Source organism: Globicephala melas, chromosome 3 (assembly GCF_963455315.2).
Source record: "Globicephala melas chromosome 3, mGloMel1.2, whole genome shotgun sequence".
Lineage (NCBI taxonomy): Eukaryota > Metazoa > Chordata > Mammalia > Artiodactyla > Delphinidae > Globicephala > Globicephala melas.
Genome location: NC_083316.1, coordinates 53,040,177 through 53,063,103, shown reverse-complemented (window position 1 = coordinate 53,063,103; position 22,927 = coordinate 53,040,177). Strand labels below are relative to the sequence as shown.

The window sequence follows — 22,927 nt, the reverse complement described above, 5'->3', positions numbered from 1 at the left end:
AAGCGAGCCAAAGCAAGCACTTTGCAGTGGGCTGGAACTGCAGATCCTTCTGTGGCTTTTATCTGGAGCCTTGTGCAGGCTTACCCAGATCCCATCGCCTGTAACATGTCAGGAAGCCACCACATACATGAAAACGGAAGAGGGAAAGATCCATGAGATGGGACTAAAATGCGCCATCAACCAGACAGCAGGGGATTCTCTCCTCCACGCAAATACAAACACGCAGACACACATGCTCAAAGGCATCCACAGCCTGGAGGGCTAAAACAGCACTGGAAAGAGGGAATAAGTCCCCTGGGCTGTGGGACATAGGCTGCTCATCTTCCGACTCTTTAAGAATCTTTACCCTTTAAGGATGCCCTTGGGGTTGCACCTCTCTCACATCTGTCCCCGATCTCTCTGGCCACGGTGGTCTGTCTCTTTTATGAACTCTCTTTCCGAGCAGTCTGTGTTGTTCGCTGGTCATTAAGTGAGGGGGGTGCCAGAGTGAAAGGAGCCCTGGACCAAGAATCAGAAAAGCCGGTTCGAGTTACATGACTCCCTCAGCCCCTGGTCCTTCTTCAGTGAAACGGAGATAGAGGGCTCCGATACATGGCTCTCACAGGGTCATTTGAGGGTGAGAGAATATACAGTTTACCATGATATTTGGTTTCTATGGCTGCAGTAACATTACCACAGACTTGGTAGTTTTAAACAATGGAAATGTATTCTCTCATAGTTTGGAGGACAAAAGTCCAAACTCAGTACCAATAGGCCCAAGTCAAGGTATTAGCAGGCCATGCTCCCTTGGGAGGCACCAGGGGAGAGTGTGTTCCTTGCCTCTTCCAGCTTCTCGGGGAGTCAAATCTCCCTCTGCCTCTGTCTTAGGACACTTGGGTTTGGAGTTATGACCCACAGGACAATCCAGCATAACCTCTTCATCTCAAAATCCTTAAATGAATCACAACTGCAAGGGCTCTTTTTCCAGATAAGATAATATTTACTGGTTCCAGGGATTAGGATATCTGTGGGGGTCACCATTCAGGTCACTCCACCTGTCAACTACATTAAATGTTAAAGTACAATTCTTGCCCCGTATTCTTTTCTTAATTCTCATCATCAAAGCTAGGACAGAAGTTCTGTGAGGATAAGAACAACTCATACTTTGCAAGTCCCATGAAGGTTTTTAAGGTATTATTTGTTCATATAGAAAATAAAGCCCTTATTCTACTTAATGTTTAGTTCCCAGCATTAGATCCCATGTAAAAATTCTAACACAGTGTCAAGTGTCTCATTTTTTTTTCTAAAATAGCCAGACCTTCTGTTCAGAGAAGCTGGGAAAAAAGGAATTGCATTGTAGATGCTTCCACTGTTACTGCCAAGTGCCTTGCATTGAGTGTCATTTGTGATGCGCTGTTAGTGAAAATCGTTCTGAATTATCACCAGAATCCAAAGGCAGGAGAGCTACTAGAAGTAAAGTTGCCATAAACCCCAGACGAATGAGTGTGAACTCCACGCAGCCCGACCCATCTCAGTGTCAAGAGGAGAAAAGCAGCAGCTTCCAAACTGGAAGAGCTTGATGCAGGCTCAAGATGGGGGTAGATCCACTCACTCGTTTTTTTCAACAAATATTTGTTGAGGACGCACTACATACCAACACTAGGGACCCAGTGGTGAGCAAAATAGGCAAATTGTTGTCAATTTAAAAGTTTCGTTCTAGCTGGGTAAATTAAACAACACACAAACAAACAAATGTTATATATTGAGTGGGGATACACACCAAAGGAAACATCATGAAGCAGGATTGGGGGAGCAGGCTGGGGCTCTCCACAAGGGGGTGGGGAAGGCTGTCTGCTGCACTGACATTTAGTTCAGACATTACGTGAAGGAGAGATCAGGTGATTGGGGACCAGGAGGGACAGTGTTCCTCTAGCTGTTCCGATCAGCTAGAATAGCTTGTTGTACCAGAAAATGCACTGCTCAAAGACCAAGAGGATAATGTCAAAAGGACCCAGGAGTCAGCTTGAAAGGCTTCCCTCTGATTGATTTGGGGACAACCTGACCAACAAAAGGAGGAATGGTGGTCACGGATCATTATACACCAAATATATGTTATCTATTTTATTCTTTAAAAAAATGCATGAATTAATAATAACATTCCTAAAAACGGGGGGAGAGAAAGGAGGAAAATTTCTTCTGTAACAGAAAAACACCAGCTAATAACAGAATTAGAAAACTGTCATTTGACAAACAGCAATATAATAACTGAGTCAAGCAAGGTCACTGATGAATGTAAAAACCATTGGGTAAAATTCTGTTGAGAAAAGCATAGTCATGTGAACTCAAAATGCTGCTCCAGAGATTACTTAATAAAGCAAAAGGCGTAAAACCACAAGGGAAAGGTCTGGCAGGCACCAGATTTTGGGCTTCGTAATATGATGCTATGGGTAAGACATCTTCACCTGATCTTTTCAAGTATGTTTAACCTGAATCTAATGATGAAGAAACCATCAGATAAACTGAGACTGTGGGACAGTCAACAAAATAGTTGTCCTGTATTCTTGAAAAATGTCAATATTATGAAAAGGTTAAAAAAAAAACCCTAAAAGTGTTCTAAATTAAAGAGATATGACAACTAAATGGAATATATAATCTTTTTTTTTTTTTTTTTTTTTGCTTGTGGTACGCGGGCCTCTCACCGTTGTGGCCTCTCCCGTTGCGGAGCACAGGCTCCGGACGCACAGGCTCAGCAGCCATGGCTCACGGGCCTAGCTGCTCTGCAGCATGTGGGATCTTCCCAGACCAGGGCACGAACCCGTGTCCCCTGCATCGGCAGGCGGACTCTCAACCACTGCGCCACCAGGGAAGCCCCTAAAGAAATACAACTCTAAAGAACTTTTAAGGGGATAATTGGAGAAATTTGATATGGACTGCATATCAGATAATATTGTAATCATTTTCAATTTGAGAGTATAACAATGATATAATGTTTTGATTTGCATTTCTCTAATGATTAGTGATGGTGCTTTGTAACCACCTAGAGGGATGGGATAGGGAGGGTGGGAGGGAGACGCAAGAAGGAGGAGATATGGGGATATATGTATATGTATAGCTGATTCACTTTGTTATAAAGCAGAAACTAACACACCAGTGTAAAGCAATTATACTCCAATAAAGATGTTAAAAAATAATGATATAATGATATTATGGTTATTAAGGCGAATGTAATTGCTCTCAGGAGATAAATATTGGAGTATTTAGGGGTGAAATGTCTGAATGTCTGCAAATTACTCTCAAATGGTTCAGCAAAAACAAACAAACCAACAAACAAAACCCCATTTCTTTTAATATATATATGGGCTAAAAGGGAAGGAGGCAGGAAGATAAAGCAAATGTGGCAAGTGTTAACTGATGAATCAAGGTGAACATGGGTGTTGACTGTACCATTCTTCCAACTTTTCTCATAGGTTTGGAATTTTTTCAAAAGGGTAGGGGAGAAAACTCTAGGAACAGGAGACAAAAAGGCCGTGACACAAACATGCTTTGGTCAAGAAAAAGCACAGTCCAATGCAGCCAGCAGGAAATGAGTGAGAGGCAGCAGGAAGTGGGTCATGGAAGATGGGAGGGCAGCCACTGGAAGGCTCTGAGCAGAGAAGTGACTGACACGACAAAGACCAATCTGACAGCTTGATGGAGAATGAACCTAGGAGGACAAAAGTTGAACTGAAGCCGGGGGGACAAGATAGGAGGCTGCTACAGAAATCCAGGGATATGACTTTTTGACTCAGAACTTAAGATTGAGCCAAGTTCCTATTTTACACAAAGAGGAAAAGAAAAACAATTCCAATACCATTTTAGGAAAATAAATGTGCTCTCACTTTGGAGTATCCCCATATTGTTTTACTAACTGGACCCAGTAATAGTTCACATTGAATAGTAACAGTTCATATTGTCATGGAAAAAGTAGTAGAACAGCTTAAGAATCCATGAAATTGAGCTCATCTCCTTTTCACCTGGGATCATGAGTACAGCTGTCCCATTTTCATAATATCACATCATTGTCATGTTCCATTAGCATATGCAACATCCTCGATACAAAGGTCAGGTTTTGCAGTTCATTTTGAATGCTGGGTTTCTAAGAACAATATGAAGATAATAATAATAAAACAGAATGCTCAGGTTGGAACTTTTCACAAACATTATCTAATTAATTCTTATAACACCTTCAAGAGGTATTATTATCCCCATTTACTGCTGGAGAAACTTGAGAAATTTTTTTTTAATTCTGCATTTGTATCACTCCTCTTACTGAGACACCTCTGAGCTTCACATTGTCATCACCATCTTTTGCTTTCAGAGAAGATCACAACTTAATTCTCTTATCAACAGGGTGGGTGTTAATGGTTGTAGCCACATTTTAAGAGTAGGAAATAAGTTTTGAAAAATGACGTGAAATGTCTTTTTCCTAGTCTCAAAGCAATGCAGTAACAAAATGGAACATACAGCAGCACACCCCCATACAAACACACACACACACACACAGCAAAGTACTTTTTTCATTTGTCCCAAGATGATCTAGTAATTGAAAGATAACTGCTATAATTTCAATGTATTCTAAAACCAAAATTCAAAATTTAGTTAAGTAAAGAAGTCACAGTATTTGGTCCAGGAAAACTATGTAAGAACGAATACTCCTGAGTGATGAAGGGCCAAATGAGTCTCTAATGGTGGGTGGTACAAAGGAAGTTTCCAGGCTCCTCGTACTTGGGGTGGGGCTAAAGAGGTACATCTCCTAATAGGGCTCAAAGGGTCTGAGACCATCACAGCAATGGTGAGAGACCGTCTCCCCAGGACAGAAGCAGGCCAGCCCTGGCTGAGGGAACTGGGCAGAGACTGCTCAGGATAGAGCAGCAGTAGATATCAGTGCCTTGGGGGCCCATGGCCTGATTTCCAAATGAAATCAATTTAACCTTCATTGCATCACTTAAGCTCTGTCTAAAATAAAACTTTTTAAAAAAGAGAGATATAGGGCGCCACAATTCAAAACACGCTCCCCAGCCCCATAACCACACTCTCAACAGAGGACTGAAAAATTTACTTGTACGGTGAACCAAGCAGATGAACTCCAGTCAGAGTAACAAAATCACCTTCCCTGTAAATAGCATATTCTACTTGGAATGCAAATTTAAAATGACTGCAAACTGGAATGCGTTCAAGTAAAGTGTAGACAGCGCAACCTTATGCTGTAGAATACAAGTGAGGGCTCTTCCCCCAGAGGCCTGAGTTTGAACCAGATCAAGCCTCTTTCTAGACATTGGCAAGTGGGTACATTTTATTGTTCAAACACGGAGGGCTTGAAGGTGAAAGGGGACACTTTTGATAATCACACTGGGCTAGGAGGCATCAACTGAACTGAACCTGAGCAAACAGAGATGTGTGGTCACTACAGATAAGTCTGTTTCTCTGGGCCTCAGTTTTCACATCTGTCATATGTGAAATCGTCTTCCTGGACTCACGGGCCCGGTGTGAGGACTATAGGAGTTAATGTATGGGAAACACTAAGAACAGCACCGGGCAGGTAGCAGAAACCAAGGCCCCTGAAAGGCTCTCAGGGCCTGGCCATGGAGGCACCTACACCTGCAGAAGCGAAGGCTTTGAAAGGACTAACGTGTGCCAGGGACCCGGTGGGATGTGAAAGCTCTGTTTGCCATCTGACCTCACAAAACCTCATCCCCTAGGCTTGATAACTTTATAACAGGCAAGTTTGTATTATCAGTTCAGAAAATAATAAATTCCAGAAAAAAAAATCAAAGGAAAGCACCTAAACGTCTTCTGCAATAAGTTTATTATATTCACCCTTCCCCGCTCCTGCACATCAGTCTACTCCCTGCCCCCTCACCTATTTCCCCACTTGGAGTACCACAGATGCATCATCTCATCCTCCCTTCTTTGGATTCTTCCAAGAAACAGAAGCCCCCAGCTGGTGGCACCTGCAGCAACCATGGTAGCCGAGAGGAACACTAACTGGCCTGTCCATGCCTCCCCTGTCACCCCTCCAGTGACACCCGAGGCCCCAGTTTTCCCACCTGTGCCCAGCCCACGCCCACAGGACCAGCAAAGTGTTCACAGTTGTGCTCATCTCTGCTTTGCAGAGCCATTCCATGGAGTGCCTACACGAAACAGACCCGGTCCTACACAACAATTCAAAAATAAAACTCACGGATGCACAAGGCAGTTCATTAAACCATCACATTCACAAAAGCACCGGAACTGGTGTCTGTAGACTATGAAAAAATTGCCATCTGGTACCAGCTTCTTCAGATTTTTTTCAATACTCTTCACAAAGTGAAGTGGAGAAAACAGAGAATAAAAAAGACAAATGGTCCTGCTCATCCTACAAAGTCAATGAAACTAAAAGGGTTTAGCAGTCAGTTGGCTTTCCCGCACTTACAGGAGTCCCATGAAAAGGAGACGCAAATAAGTTCATTTGTATCCTTTTTTATATTTCACAAATAAGTTATATACGATATTTGTCTTTCTCTGTCTGGCTTACTTCACTTAGCGTGATAGTCTCTAGGTCCATCCATGTTGCTGCAAATAGCATTATTTCATTAATTTTTATGGCTGAGTAATATTCCATTGCATATATGTACCACATCTTCTTTATCCATTCCTCTGTAGATGGACACTTAGGTTGCTTCCATGTCCTGGCTATTGTAAATAGTGCTGCTATCACATTGGGGTGCATGCGTCTTTTCGAATTATGTTTTTCTCCAGATATATGCCCAGGAGTGGGATTGCTGGGTCATATGGTAGCTCTATTTTTAGTTTTTTAAGGAACCTCCATACTGTTCTTCATAGTGGCTGCACCAATTTACGTTCCCACCAACAGTGCAGGAGGGTTCCCTTTTCTCCACAGACATAGAAAACAAACTTATGGTTACCAAAGGGGAGCAGTGGAGAGGGATAAATTAGGAATCTGGGATTAAAGTATGCATCCTACTATATATAAAATAGATAATCAACAAGGACCTACTGTATAGCACAGTATATACTCAATATCTTGTAATAATATCTTGTAATATCTTGTAATAATCTATAACAGAGGAGACAGTAAAAAAAGAATATATATATATATAAAAAACTGAATCATTTAACTGTACACCTGAAACTAACACAACATTGTAAACCAACTATATTTCAACAAAAATTTAAAAGAAGACATTAAAAAAAAGGAGGTACAAAATCACAGCATATTGCCATGTATTTGGTAAATGCTTATTACATCTGCCCCTCACCATGGCAACAAGTGGAGTGAGGGGGATTCAGACAGCTGTGGACACCCAGTAACCTTTCTAGCAGCAGCAGGACAAATGGACAAGCTCTTGGCAAAAATTGGACTAGGTGACCATCATCCCCAATGCCCTCCCCTCTGCTAAAGTATCCTCTACCTGTCCTTCCTACCGACTTTAGGACCACCACAGGTCCCATTCTTGCTAATAGAAATTTATCCCACTAAATGCCTATAAGCTATTATTCTTATTCTTGGGCAAGGTAGGTGAAGACAGTGAAAGTCCATGAAGTTCATGACTTGCCCAAGGTCTCAAAGCTTGTATGTGCTGGGGGCAGGGATCAAGATTCAGGCACCATACTGCTAGGACTTTGAGGTCCCATAACTCAACTCCTCCAGGGCCGGTCAGGTAACAGGAATGAAAGGAGCCAGCCAGGTGGGGTCTGCAGTACACTGGGGAACAGGAGCCCCATAGAAAAAGGGCAGCAGTGGCCCAGCTCTAGGCAAGACTAGAATCACACCATGAGAGAATACAGACTCACGGAAGGGCTTCTGTTTTTACAAAGCAGCCCCCGAAGTCCCCAATTAAAACTCTCTTGCTGCTTCAAAGCACCTTCAACGACAATAGTTAATTGATTTTATGAAGTATCTGCTATATACCAAGTGCTGTTATAGGTGTCATGGAGATGGAAGTAGCAAAATAGACAGGCCTCCATTCCGTGGGGCTTACATTGAACTCTCTTTCATTAGAGACTTAGCCTCTTCGGCATGTCATCTGCCGTGACTTTGAGATTACTTTCTCTGCCCCTCACCATAGCCAGGTACAGTTGCTAATATACTCTGAGGTTTACCTTTCTATAATAATGCCTTTCTACTTTCTCCTTGAACTTTTATTTATAATTAATACCTGGTCAGTTTTCACATTTTGAAGGTTATAATTTAATATTTATGGCAGCATCAAAATGCATGCCCTACCTCTCAAGGTGTCAGCACCAATCCCAAAGCATACGTCCTCTGTAAGAGTGTGCCATGCTGTGAGCACAGGTAAAACCATCAGACCAGGCTGGAGTCCCAGGGAGTCCCATTCATTCCATCCACACACACTTATGAAGCCTCTACTATGTGTGTCAGGCACTATTTTAGGCTTTGTGGATACATCTGTGAAAAAAAAAAAAATCCTTGTCCTCGTGAAGTTTATGGCACAATGGTAATAGTCTTCTCTGAAACTAGTACTGAATCCTACCAGCTGTGTGGTGTGTGTGATTTCAGTCCCAGCTGAAACAGGGAGATGGGGATTTGGGAGGGGAAAGGAGAAGAAATGGAATAGCCACTCCACTGCTACCTCTGGCCTAGCTGTGTGTCCACCATCTCGAGACTCCAGAAACCAAATGGGGAACAATAGGATGGATTAAGTAAAAGAGAAGGAGTGCAGGAAGTGCAGCAGATGCTCTCATGGTTGCCAGCCACTCAGAAGTTGGGGCATGTGATGAAAATGCAAAAGAACATTGCTGTATCAACAGCAATGTGGTCCCTGAGGAACGGTAGCCAGCCTCCAGCTACTTACTGGTCCCTACTGAGGGCGAGGCCTGCCAGGTGCCAAGAAAGATCCTGAGAATGTAAAATGAGAGAGTTTCCTTTGGAATTTTGCTACCTAATAATCACAGTCCAGACTATGAGCTGGCCTGGATCACATCCACATTACTCATGAAGCACTGATGTCATCATTGTATGAAACAGCCACTAAATGGAAGTAAATGTATTAAGTACTGGGGATTGTGGAAATTCTGAGTGGCTATCGTTGCCTCAGAAGAGAGAAAGGGAAGGCATATATAAATTCCACTCAAGGTTTTTAGGATGTTTTCTATCACATTGATATGGATAAATGGATATTCGGGCCATGTTTGTTTTTTTTTTAAGCTTGTGGACAAACTGTGTTTTGCCTTTCTTTCTCCAGCCCTGCTGCAAGACAAGAATGTCACAATTTCAGGATGAAAGGGCATTTGGGAATAATGTGGTTGAATTCTCTGTTCTACAACTTTCCAGGTAAATGGGAACTTGGCCTTCCTGGGAGATTTCCAGTGGTGTGAAACTGATGGTCTGATGATCCGGCCCATTCTACACTCTGAAAGCTTTCTTAGAAAATTCTTCCCCTCATACGCAGCCAAAATGTGCCTTGCTGTAGCCCCTGTAGCCCCCCTGTAGCAGTGTAAGGTTACACTCCTGAGACATACTCAACTAAATTTACATTTCATTTAGCAGCTGAGCTGCCCCAGAAGCTACAGATCTCTCATTTCAGGGCAACTCTCAGGAAGCCCATGGAGACAGAGGGTAGGAGGGTGACTCCCATCCCAGCACAGCCTGCCTCCAGGGCTTCACCATGAAAGGAACAGAATATTCCACTGCCGCATTTAGAAACTCTGTGTGTCAGCACCTCAAAAGGGCACAGACACTGTCAATGCTCACCACCATCACTCTCCCCGGACCTTCAACCCCCATTCATAAAAAAGGAGCAAGAAGAAATCTGATCCATCACAATCAATGGAAGAAAAAAAATTCTATGCAGGGATGCAATAAATGCTTTTCTGTGGTAATAGCATGAACCTATTTGGAATCTCTACCATGCACTTTAGACCATCATCTGGGGGCACACTGTTGGAGACACCCAACTCCAGGCGGCCAACCAGCCATCTCTCTACCTAGAGATGTCTCAGTGTGGTCAAGACCAAACTCATCATTTCTATAATTTTCCTCCCTCTCCAATTCTCTCTCTTGGGTTCTGCTCAGTTAATGCTAGAAATCGGAGTGTCAATCATTCATTCAAAACTATCCACTGAACACCTACCGTGTGCACCTTTCTTTCAACCTCTGTAACAAAGATTGTTATCTATTTACCAAACTCATTTCATCTGTTTTCTGGACACAGGGAAGCTGCATTTTCCAGCCTTCCTTGTCCTTAGGTGTAGTAGAATACGAAATTCTAGGCAGTGGAATGGGAGTGAAAGTAATGCATGCCACTCTCAGGTCTGGCAATGCACCATCTCTCGTGCTCTTTCCCTTTTCCACCAGCTGCAGTGATGGCCAGGGCAACCTTAAAGGCCATGTGTTGAAGACCCCCCTACCCCAGATCCCTGAATGACTGTGTGGAGTGGATCCTCTTCTCCACACTCTTGTGCTGTGAGTGAGAAATACAATTCCATTGTATCTGAGCCAACTGTACGGGGGCTGATTTGTAAGCAGCGCTGTCATCAATACATCTTCTATTTCCAATTCACTCATTCATTCATTCTTTAATAAACATTTTGCAAACACTTAACTACATTCCAGGCATTGAGAAAGGCACTGGGGAAATAAAAATGACTAAAGGAGGTCACAGAGTCTACATAAACTGGATAATTTAAACCCCATATAAATGATCCCATGGTAATGTGTCTGTCTTAAGTTAGTCACAGGGGAAAGATCTGAGACTTCATTTTGAATCCTAGGCTAGTTACGCCTCTTAAATATCTAAATGTGTTAGCATCTTCATCTATAAACAGGAGCAATATTCCGTCCTGCCTAGTGTCAGGTGGATTAAATTGAAAGAGATAGAAAGCTTTCTGTCAGCTATCAATTGCAATTTCTCTGCAATTTTTAATTTAATTCACTGCAATTGTCCTAATCCAGGACCTGTTATTCATGAAATATCGTACCAGCATCCTCATTGGAGTTTCTACCTAAAATCCTATCTATACCTAAAGAATAGATTGGTAAAGGTAAATTTTCCCAGTCTGAGCTTGGATCGGTCATTTCCTTTTTCAAAAAAAATCTTCCAATACTCTGGAATGCTTACAAAATGCAAGTCAAACATTTTAGCTCAGTATTCAAGGCCCTACATAGCATGGTCTCAAATTAATGTATAAGTCCTTATCAAACTCTGTACAAGTTCATGCTTTTCTTCTACCTCACCCACCCTATCTTCTAGCCACACACACCATTTCTACAATGTGCCACACTCTCTCACCTCCTTGCCTTTGTTTTATTCTTTGTCCGGTTTTGTTCTTTACAACCATCTCTCCCCATTGAAACCCCCATTTTTCATGGTTCAGCTCCAATATCACCAGTTCTAAAAACATCTCTCTCCAAAAACAGTTTTCAGAACCTCATCCTCCTCTACACTACCACATCATTTACTCTGAGTCTCTCTTCTCCATTACTGATAACACCTTTATTTCGAATAGCCTATTGTCTTTGGGAAGGAAACAGAAGAGGAAACGTGAGCATTTAATAAAGTCATGTTACACTGAAGAAAAAAGTTCAGAAGACAGTCCAATTACTTGTGGCTGGATTACCAAAAACAGACTAGCTACGAGAGTGATGGAATTCTCTGGATTGTCAGAAAACTCTTCCTATGCTTTAGGATCTATTATATTCAGGGGATGCTTTATAAAAGCTATTAGTGGAACCTTCATGTTGAAAGTCACTTTTAAAATAATAAACATAATCCCATCGGCAGAAGAGTAGAACCAAAGTTCAAAGTCGTTCGTTCATTTCCCTAGTCAATTCTTCAGATTTTGGTTCAGTCTTATTTTAGAAAAACGAGAGAAACAAATTCGTTAAATTGTCCACTGATACATAAGCCTAAAGCTTGTAAGTGAGTAATTTTAAGGAACTGGTCATGCATGGCAAGTTTTTCATTCATTTGCATATATGAAATAAAAAGTATTCATTAATTAAAAAGTCATTTAAATCACTCTTTCCATCAACTGAGAGTTTGCTTCTACTTTCTCATTTAGGATTAAAAACGGGTGAGGGGAAGCTGGATACTCTGTATTTTTTCTGATTAGATACAGGGAGACCAACTCTAAATTCACAAAAATCCTAACAGAGCGTATGTACTATACATACAATACTAACAGCATTTTCTCTTATGTACTCTTGTAACAAACTAGGCTAAAATGCAAGTATAGTTCCTTGAAGATATTTCTCTAGAGAACAGAGAAGAATGAATTTATATCAGCCTAGGAGTGAGAGGGTGGGGTATGTAACTGGGAATTCTAAAAAAGATTTTAAAATACTGATGGTTTTAGACAATTCAAGTACTTTGTCCTGTAAATAACAGGATATAAAATAATTTGTGGCAACAGATATGATACTCTAACGTGAATCAGAAAATGTTTCTTAGAAATTGTCATAAACGGTATCATTATAAAAGATGGATCAAAATTCATGAAATTCAATGCAGACCATTTCCTAAGGAAAGCCACATGTAATACACACACAGGAATCAAACAAACAACTAATCAATCACTGGACCTTAAGTGAAACATTAAGATATGCTCAATGGCGCAAGCATAGTACATTTTCTCAGTGTTCCTGTAAGTCATCAAGTAAACAGCTCAACAAGTTTCCTTACTTTATGTTAACACTAAGAAAACAGTTAAGAAAAAACTGTTTATTGCGTATTGTGATCCAAAGTGTTCAAATACTCGCGGTGTGATCCTGGGGGAAGGGAAGGGAAGACAAAGCAGCCCCGGGCAGGCACTGGAGCGCGCTTACCTCCAGAAGTGAAAAGCGAAGAGAGGACTACAGGGACTGCCTGGGCTGGATGGGGTTGGACTCAGGCTCCTTGGAGTGAGACTGAAAGTTAAAATAATGTCATTCCAAGTGGGAGAAATGATGGCAGTAAAAATAGCACAGCTCATTGAAGGGACTGTGTTCCCTTTAGGCGAGAATGATCACGGCTTGCCTATCAGTACCACTAGGTAATCATCTGATCACGTGCCCCTTTTTAGCTCTAAAACAGAGAACAAGCACAATGCTTCCTGCTGAAATTTACATTCTCAAAACTACTGCTGCCATTTTTCTTTGTGCCTTTTCTTTGTCACAGAGCAACTTGGCAGATATGTTCGGCATGTGATTGTTTGCAAAGTCAAGTCAGTGCTGTTTTTTATACTGAGTATATTCGATTTCTGATTAAGAACCCATGGTGAATCTGTAGCAGAACTCTAAGGAAGTAGTTATCAGAACAGAAATGAAAATTCAGGTTAAATACTGTAGTTTTTAAAAAGCAAAGCAACAAACCTTTCCATACTTTTAAGCGCTTTGCACTGAAAAATATCCAGCAACATTTTGTCCAACTCTCATGGTAAAAAGTGTTCTTATGCTTATATTCATAATAAGTAACTTCAAACTTTCTCACATATGGTTGTAAAGTGTTTTACTCTCCAAAGAGGTTTTTGCAAGTTCATCTATCGAGGGACCATTATAATTTCTACTCCCAACAGCCCATCCAAACCACCAAGCATATTCGCCAGCCAACTCTCAAATATTCAGCATGGGGTGGGGAGCTTACATTCCCTTTATCTTTTTTCCTTTTGGCCTCAAGGCTCTTCTCTTTTAGGGACGAAAGGAAACAAATTTGTCAGATATCTTACTTGCAACAATTCTGCCAACAGGTCTATCAAAATATGAAGTTAATACTAGTCAATTTTAATTATTTTCACATGGCAAAGTCAAAATAAGAATTAGCTAAGGGTTCTAGTACCAACTCTTAGGCTGAAGTGAGCCCCGGAAACTCCTGCTATATTGCAATGAGTTTCTTAACATTCTTCTGCCTCTCCTTTGGTCCATGACTCTACATCGTAACCACATTTTCTCACCTTAAGCAAAGGTAATTGGTTACCTTTGCAAAGGTATATTGGGCTAATTCAAGCTGGTTGTGCCCTTCACTGAACAGAGAAGTGGCAACAGTGGCTAGAATCAGATTTAGGCTTCCCAAATTCTTAATGCCATCCTTGTTTCCCATTACGTGGATAATTGAGACTTGGCTGTATTTGTTTTAAACCAAAATGTAAATCATTGCTCACAATGCTCCAATTTGTTTAATAAAATGTTTTAATAGAGTAACATTTTATATCTGTTTCACATCTTCTAAAACCATTCTCTGGTTTGGTACCAGTACTCGGCAAACTAAGGAATTGGTTTCCTTATACATTCAGAGCACGTTCGAAAAGCTGCTGCTCTTAAGCATACTGTACTCTAACTTAGCAGCTCATTGGAAAGCCCTCCTGAATGCCCACTGATACAGCCATCATTTAGTCTAAGTACAGTCTTATCTGTTCCTTCTGGTCCTAAAATAGGCACGCAAAGGCACTGAAGCCACTCCATGCCTCCAAGCTGAGATACATTATCACGTGTGCTATGAAGTATCTGTGAACCTAATTCTATACTAAAATTGAAAAAAGGAAGAAAAAAAAAAAAGACCCAGTTTCTCAGAAATCAGAAATCCATGCATAGGCTATCTACTTGTCAGAAATTTCGGAATAAGTTAATAATCCATTAATTTCTGAAATACTTATATATTTGCTGTCTCACATCCAGGATTCCACTTTCTGAAACAGGAATCAGAAACTGCCTCATGTTATTGATAAATCAGATGGAAAATTCTGAATTGCCTCTACAGAGTATAAAATATGCTAGTGTAAGAGTCTGTGCTGCAGTACCTATGGAATACACTCTCCTGAAGAAAAACAGAAACATCTCATGACAGAACATACAGAAGCTGTTCTGCAGAGTTAGTCTGTTAAAAGGTCCCCAAATAAATACAATTATATACACTAAATGTGCTCTTAATAAAATCAGTGATAAGACTTTCCATTATAACCATTCTCTGCAGTGTCAAGAAACTGAATTTACTCAAAGACTGCAGAATTAGCTTTCTCCATGAATGAATGTAAAATCAGCTATGTCTACCTAAGAGTAGTTTTACATTTCAAGGTAAACAAAACGTTCAAAGTGAATTTCACGCTAACACGACAATGACACTGAAGAGTGATACTCTAATTCTATCTACTGTCTCAAGCTCCTCAGGTAAAGGATAAACTATTTCAGATGCACAGTAACATGTACCAGGGTAGAGCCTAGACGGAGGGGGTGTGGCCTGGGATGAAAACAAAATGCACGGAACCCCCTGTGTTGAGCTGACCTGTATGTCTTGCATCATCATAAAATTCGTGGCATACCTCAGTCTTTCAAATTATAGATGGAACAATGAATACAACTGAGTTTGTATTTTACAGAGTAACTTTGAAGCATCTCCTGTTAACGTGGACGAGATACCAAAAACGAAAGAAAGAAAAGTGTAATGTGAAATGGTATATACCAAGGCCACAGAAGACAGCAAGGAAGCAGCACGATCAGAAATAGAGGTCAAAGTGAAGCTGGGGGTTAAAGCTAAGTTCCTGGGCCTGGCACACAGAGCCATGGGCATCTGAGCTGTGCATTTCCAGAATGCTAGAGAGATGAGGGTTAAGTAGAAAAATACACGCACGCCACTAAGATATTCCACATAGGTGAGGAGGGCTGAATGCCAGGGTGGAGATGGGGACAAAACAGTAGGCAATGGGTAAATACTCTTTGTATCTCTATTATATAAAAAGCCACATCTAGCGAGAGGGTTGTAGGAGCCCTCTAACTTTCATAAGTGATCGCTTGTCAGTAAAAATCAGTGTGTAATTTTAGAGCAAGAACTGATTAAGAAAGTGCTCACATCACTTCAGAAATGTCATGTTTTTATTCACTTATTAACCAAGGCAACAGTTTCCCTTGTATGAGGCACCTACAGGGTGCAAGAGGAAAAGTTACCCCTCAGAACTGGGTACAGGTCTCCCCTGCAGTCTCCTCCTGGAAGGAGTCCAGTACGAGATGATTTGGGTTGCACAGATTTCAATGAAAGTGTAATTTTATATCTGTGATGCAAGTTAGAAGACATATTTATATTTTTCTACCAGATTTCTGTTGTACTGCTAATTATTTTAAGTGTGCCAGCACAGACTAACTCATAGCTGCTGCATCTTTGACAAACAGATTTAAAATAAAAATTTGCTGACACTTCCTTCATCACAGATGTTTAACTTCTCCACAAATTAGATGTGGGCATTATACGTGGCTGCATCAAATCAGAAGGCAGTCAGATGCGTTTATGGGTTAAAAAAAAAAAAACAAAAAAAACCCAGCTAAGCAAACACAGAGCTCAACTAGGTAAACACACTGCATGCGGTGGATGGAGACTCTGCAGAGAGGATGCAAAATGTACTACAGTTCATTACTATTCTGTTGCACAGATAAAACATGGATCACATCTAATGAGTGTCACAAATAACCCTTCTTTTGCACTCTGATCCATTGTAATGTCTTCTGTTATTCAAGACAGACAGAGGCCCTTCTTTAGAACAAGGCAGCATTGGGGATAAACAAACAGTAAGAGAGAAGAAAAAAAAAGACAGACACACCACAGGCCTGCTGATACATTCTTTCACAATGAGCTGTTAAGATGTTTCCAGCACTGAGGTTTAGTAACTTTAAATATGCAGCAGCTCTTTTCCTCTGGCTGCAACGCAAAATGCTAGGTCTGGGCTTCCACATCAGCTGAAATCAAATGCTATACATTTAAGACATGTTCCTTCCCGCTCACACTGCAGTGCTCTGAGGCTGTCAGTACAAACAAATGCTAAATAGCTACTGGTCGCAGGAAAGCGAGTGCCATGCAGAAAGCATTAAAATATTAAAGAGAGACAATACTTACTCCAAGGTCAGCCCCGGAATCTGTAGCCTTTCCCGCTGGGCTTTCATGGTTGTTATATGTTACCACACTCTATTGTAACCATGACACATATTCCCTGCTAGCGTCCCGGTGATGACAGAGAGCCGAAACGAACCTCTAGAAAGGGCTGGACTAACAATCTCTCGAGGGGGAGGGGAATCCTGCAAGTTTGGGTCTTTCCACCTCCAGTCGTAATCAAGGGATGTCAGCCGCTTTCCTCAGGTTAACGGCAGTGCACACTGCACTGATTTCGTTAAGGGAATGAGGCTTTCGGCTCTGCATATCAAGTAATTGGTTTCTGGGTTTGCTTTTTTTTTTTTTTTTAAGAAAGTCGCTCCTCTCACAGACCCAGTTTTCACCTCAGTGAAATGAAAAGTCCTTTTCACCATGCAGAGTGGAAAAAATAATAACAAAGCAATGGTATCATACTTGTAAGAGAGTTTATCTCAGCAGAACTCAACTATTCCCCACCTCCCGGGGATGTTCCTGAATAGAATGTGGCCACCCTGAGCAAGTTCTGCTTATTCTTTCCTTGGTGGAGTTAACAAAATCAGTCATGTTCCACAAGAAAGACACGGGGATCGGTGCCCAATGAAAATAAATAGATTTTTTTTTCTATATATGGCAATCATCAGAAAGAGGAATAAACTAACTGTTTTAATTTGGGGGAAGTTGAACTCTGCTGTGAGGCAAAGACTTGTGTGAACAGGCAAAACCCAACAATGGGAAAATACCAACTGGATACACAAGAGATTGGAGCTTGTCTTTTTATTTTGGAAAGCTGATTTTTAAGAATGTCACAGTGATACATACATACGTTAACGAGCGATCAAATACAAATAAGGAAAGGGAGAACATATATTCTGGAAGACTGAAAGTTTCATCCTGTATTTATACAACGAACACAATTTTTCACAGTATTCATAACTTGGAACTCAGTGTACTTCCACTGTTGTGTATGAAGAACGTATCTGACTCACTTCCTCTAATGCGTCTTAAAATGTTTTAAAATTTGGCAACCACTGGTTTGTTGAGAAGAAATACTAGAACAAATTAGGATTTTATTTTAGCAAGATTTCTCATTTTCAAGCACTGCAAGTCTACCCACACATAGCCAAGCTGTGGTGAAACAACTGTGTTCAAGTGGTTACATTTAAAAGGCCGTGAAGTCAAACTCCATCTTTTCACAGATGACGAAGCTGAGGGCGCACAGTTGGTGGCAGTGCCGGAATTAGATTCGGGCGTGTTTACTCCTGTCCCAGGGGCTCTCATATGCAGGGATGCCGTGTGCAGTAGTTCAGGTTGTGCCCTGCACAAGGGTGCTGGGCAGGGAGGGAAGTCAGGGCTGAAATCCAGCCTGCTTCCCACTTTGCCAAGCTTGAAGTAATGCTCTGTGCTGCTTCCACCCTATTATTTCTCATTTTCACAAAGTCACCCTCAGCTCTGCACCATCTAGAGGGTCACCTGTTTCTAAACCTACAAAGGTGCATGTGGGCCAGAGGAGGTTCACGTGATCTTCCCATACCCTTTCTCTATATCCTGACCTGCCAGTATGCTCTGGGGCATTTGTTAATGTTACTTCTCCTTCTGTGTGAGCTCACAAAACTAACCAACCTTCCTCCCTGTTAGAGGCAACAAACCCACACAGGGAACACAGTCATTGGTTAGTGACCACAGGGAGGCAGACAGAATGTAAACAAATATCTGTGATTAGCATAAAAGCATAACAATAAGAAATAATAAAGATACAATGGAATACAAAAGAGGAGGGATCATCTTTGTTCCCCATTCTACCCTCCCCCCCCAAATAAGCTTCTTTGCTAAAATACCCAGAATCTCACCATTCTTTCCACCAAATCACTGTGATCCAAGATGTACCACGTCCTGACTAGATTACTGTAACTTCCTTCTAACTGGACTCTCTACTTCTTCCCTGCTACCCTCCGACCCTTTGTTGGCCACACAAACTCCAAAATGATCATTTCCACAATATATCACTCCTCCGTTCAAAACCTTCCACTAGCTTCCCTCTTATTCCAAATAAAAGCCAAAAATCTAGCAAACTTGGCCAAAAAAATGGGACAACTGAGCATCAATAGGATGGACAATAGCAATATATTAAAATGTATCCAAAGTTTGAAATCATGAGTTCAAGAAGGTGAGAAAGGGAGGACAAAAGGAAGGAAGCCAGCCAGCCAGCCAGGGTCACCTTTGGAAGATGCTGGAAAACTACCCAATTCATTTTGAAAACTGGTAAAGGAAAAAAAGCAAGCACTTATCCTGCTTTCCCTATAAATTCCACCTCATAGATGGGAAATGATTCTCTTCATAGACATATTCCAAGTGGTAAATAAAGAAGGGGTGACAAAATGAGATTAGCACCATTTTTCAAACCCTAAGCCGTCAACAGATCTCGGCCATAACCAACAACGACTGCTGACATCACAAAGAGACAGCTGGGTATTATATGCTGCTTGATGCAACACCTATGAAGTAGTGTCACCAAAAAAAGCCACATCACCCCGGACACAACCAAGCCTCTACATCAAAATATCATTTTATAGGAAAGAGAGTGACAAAGGAACATGTTAATACCACAGAAACACGATCAGCAAAAGCTAGACTGTGAAAGCCAGAACAAAGGATCTGATTTCTTAAACATTTTCAAAGCAGGAGGGAAAAAAAAAAAAAAGAGATGGAAAGAGAACCTCAACATTAAAAAAGACTTAAGAGATACATTGACTAATTACAACATAAAAACTTTTTTTGGAGTCCTGATATCAAACACATAATCAAACATTTAGAAAATAATCAGTATAATAGACTGAACACACAGACACAAACACACAAATACATACACACACACTGGGTATTTGTTAATAGGAATCAATTATTTTTAAGAATAACACTGGGATCAGGATCATTTTTAATTCCTTACCTTCCAGATATACACCCCAAAATATTCACAGATAAAATAATACGCCTAGGTTTTGCTTCAAGTCAATCTGGAGAAGGATTATAAGATATACTGCGTTGGCCAAAAAGTTCAGGTTTTTCCACAGGTTTTTTTTCCTAACGTTTTGGCCAACCCAATACTATATATAAAAGAAAACTAGCCCTGAGTTACTATTTAGTAAGTCTGGGTGATAGGTAGATAGGGGGTTCATTATACTCTTCTGTCTAGTGCATGTTTGAAATTTTCTGTAATAAAAAGTTGAAGAAGAGTTCTTACCAGGCCTGAAAAGCTCCATGTGACATGTACAGGCCCACCTTCCTGGCCTCTTCCCCTACAACTCCCACTCTCACTCCTGGCTGTTCTTCACATACACCAAGCACACTCCTACCCCAGGGCTTTTGCATTTACTGCTTCCTCTGCCTGAAACTCTTTTCCCCTGAGGCATCCAAACGTCCTCCCTATGTGAAATTGCAAGGCTTCCCCACACCTAGTGCTTCCTTATCATCCTAATGTCTTTCTCTCCTCCGCACTTATCATCAACTGGACATATTTTATATTCATTTTTTGATCGTCTGTCTTTCCCTATGAGAGGAGGCTCCAAGAAGGTAACTGGGTCGTTTGTACCTCCAGTGCCAAGAACGGCTCACACAGGTATCCCATACCTATCTGCTGAAATATGAATAAATGCCCCTCCCTATACTGCAGCAACCACCAACCAAAGAGACTTACCCTCCTTTTTCTTATAATTATAGATCTCCACAGCGTTAGATAACTTAAGTGCCAGAGCCATGACCTCAGAGAGTGGCCTCCAAGAAACTGGAAGATCAGGACATGTTCAGATACCACATGAAGACCCAGGAAGGCCCCCACTCGCTGGAAGGCACACACCAAGGCCCAGCTGCTCACATGTGTGTGCAGAGAAAACCAAGGTCACACTAGACTAGGGGGCTGCATTTTGATGGGAGATGAGTATTTGGGGAAGACACTGGTTTAACCTACTCTGGCATCACTAAGAAGACATGCACACTGGCTGGAGTTCAGCAGCCTTCTCTTCTTATGTACGGGAAAGGAAACCACGCAGCCACATTAATGGTGGCAACACATATGGGTTTTGAACAAATCCAGTGGCATGGCTTAAGGCAGGGTTCTTCTATGTATTCCCTAGAGCAGTAGTTCTCAACTAGGGTTGGCAATGTTTGGAGACAGTTTTGGTTGTCACACCTGGGCAGAGGCCAGGGACGTTGCTGAGCACCCTGCCATGCACGAGACAGCCCCACAATGAAGAATTCCCCAACCCCAAATCAACAGTGCTGCTCTATGGACTTCCCTGGTGGCTCAGTGGTTATGAATCCAGCTGCCAATGCAGGGGACACAGGTTCGATCCCTGGTCCGGGAAGATCCCACATGCCGCGGAGCAACTAAGCCCGTGCACCACAGCTACTGAAGCCCGTGCGCCTAGAGCCCGTGCTCCGCAACAAGAGAAGCCACCGCAATGAGAAGCCACAGCAATGAAGAGTAGCCCCCGTTTGCCACAACTAGGGAAAGCCCATGTGCAGCAACAAAGACCCAACACAGCCAAAAATCAATAAATAAACTTATAAAAAACTAATTCGCAAAACGTCTATTAAAAAAAACCGTGCTGCTCTAGGAATCCTGCTGTAAAGGCAAGCGTCAATTTCCCTCAGCATCATTAACCAGTTTCAAACATTTTGGTTCTCATTTCACTGCACTCAGCTTAGGCGAAAAAAAAAAAGCAGTCTTATTGTTTCACTTCTCAGTCGATATTTCCTCTCTCAGCAATATTACTAACCTAAGCGTAGGCAATGTTCTGTTTTCAGGGAGAAGGGCTCTGTCCTGTTTTCAGGGGGAAGGGTTTTTTTTTACAACCAGAGCCCCAGAAGTACCTGTAATCACAGAAACCTAATTACCAGGGTCTCCATGCCACACCCAAGCAGTAACCTAGATACGGAAATCTGCAAAGCAAGACATCCCACACTACAGCCAAATGAGCTCCACCGTGATTCCGAGGCCGTGGATAAAAGGGTGTCTCACACGTCTGGCCGGGTACATTGACCTGAGGCACATAGGCAGATAGGATTTACACATAAGGGTTTGACTTCTTAGACGAAATTCAAGGGGCAGATCTCCCCAATCCAATATTTTCTGATATTTTGTCTCTCTAGATTCAAGAAAGATACAAAACCTTAAGGTAAGAGTGAAAATGAGTATCACCCTGCCTGAATGTTCAATTATTTATATATTCTTAAAAGGTGAGCATGGTTGAGGAAAACGTTCAAAAAAGGTGTGTATGTGTGTGTGTGTCTGCCCTCTTCTTTTACAACTCACATAACCCAGTAATAGTTAGACCATGTTATTAACATTTTCACTCTCTCAATAGCTGATATAATTCATAATCATTTTACTGTATACCTGAAACACTGCAAATCAACTACACTTCAAAAAAAATTTTTTTTTAATAAAAACAAAATTTTATTTAGCAGTCCCTGTTCTAGGTATGAGAGATACAGCAGTGAATGAGATGGAAAGATACATCTCTGGAGTCCATTTGAGTTGGGGAAACTAAATAAAGACATAACTAAGATCATTTCTGATAAGGATGGGTATTGTGTAGGGGCCACCACAGGTGATACGACAATCAGTGACTCAGGGAGTAGACAGTGCTTTTAGATCGGGACCAGAAGGACTCAGTGATGTGCAAGCTTCATTTGCAGAATGAAAAGGAACCAGCTCATGAAGAGTCGGGAAAAAAGTACCACAGACAGAGGGAACAGCAATTGCAAAGTCTCTGAAGCTGGGACAGGCTGGCTCATTTAATGGCCTTAAAGAAAGTCATGTGTCTGATTGTAGTAACGCAACAAACATTTGTTAAGCATTTATGTGATGCGTGGCATCGTGTGGGATGTAAGGATGAATCGTATAAAAGTTTGATTCTTAAGGATTTTATCATTTGGCAAAACAGGAAGAAGGACAGAATAAAAGTTAAAGGAGGAATCTGTTCTATCTGCCATGGAGATAAAGAACCAGGTTTCGATTTTAGTGATATGTTTAATAATGGGTATTGGTTGTTCAAGCAGGCCTCTTTGAGAAGCCAGTTAATGAC

General features: G+C 41.4%; 1 protein-coding gene across 10 annotated transcripts in view; it reads right to left on the bottom strand.

Moving 5' to 3' along the window:
- The window catches only part of MAST4 (microtubule associated serine/threonine kinase family member 4), a 567,949-nt gene that overhangs the window by 186,342 nt on the left and 358,680 nt on the right, over nt 1-22,927 (bottom strand). The window contains exons 1-2 of one of the 10 annotated variants that reach the window (XM_060295837.1): nt 16,833-16,959; nt 12,806-12,886 (exon numbers count right to left, since the gene is read on the bottom strand). The exons of 8 other annotated variants lie outside the window; for them this stretch is intronic. In XM_060295837.1, the coding sequence (XP_060151820.1) occupies nt 12,806-12,886; nt 16,833-16,879 (128 nt within the window). In that variant the 5' untranslated portion in view covers nt 16,880-16,959. Of the gene's footprint in view, nt 1-12,805; nt 12,887-16,832; nt 16,960-22,927 lie in introns of those variants that run through there. One more of the 10 variants, XM_060295839.1, reaches the window with a different exon arrangement.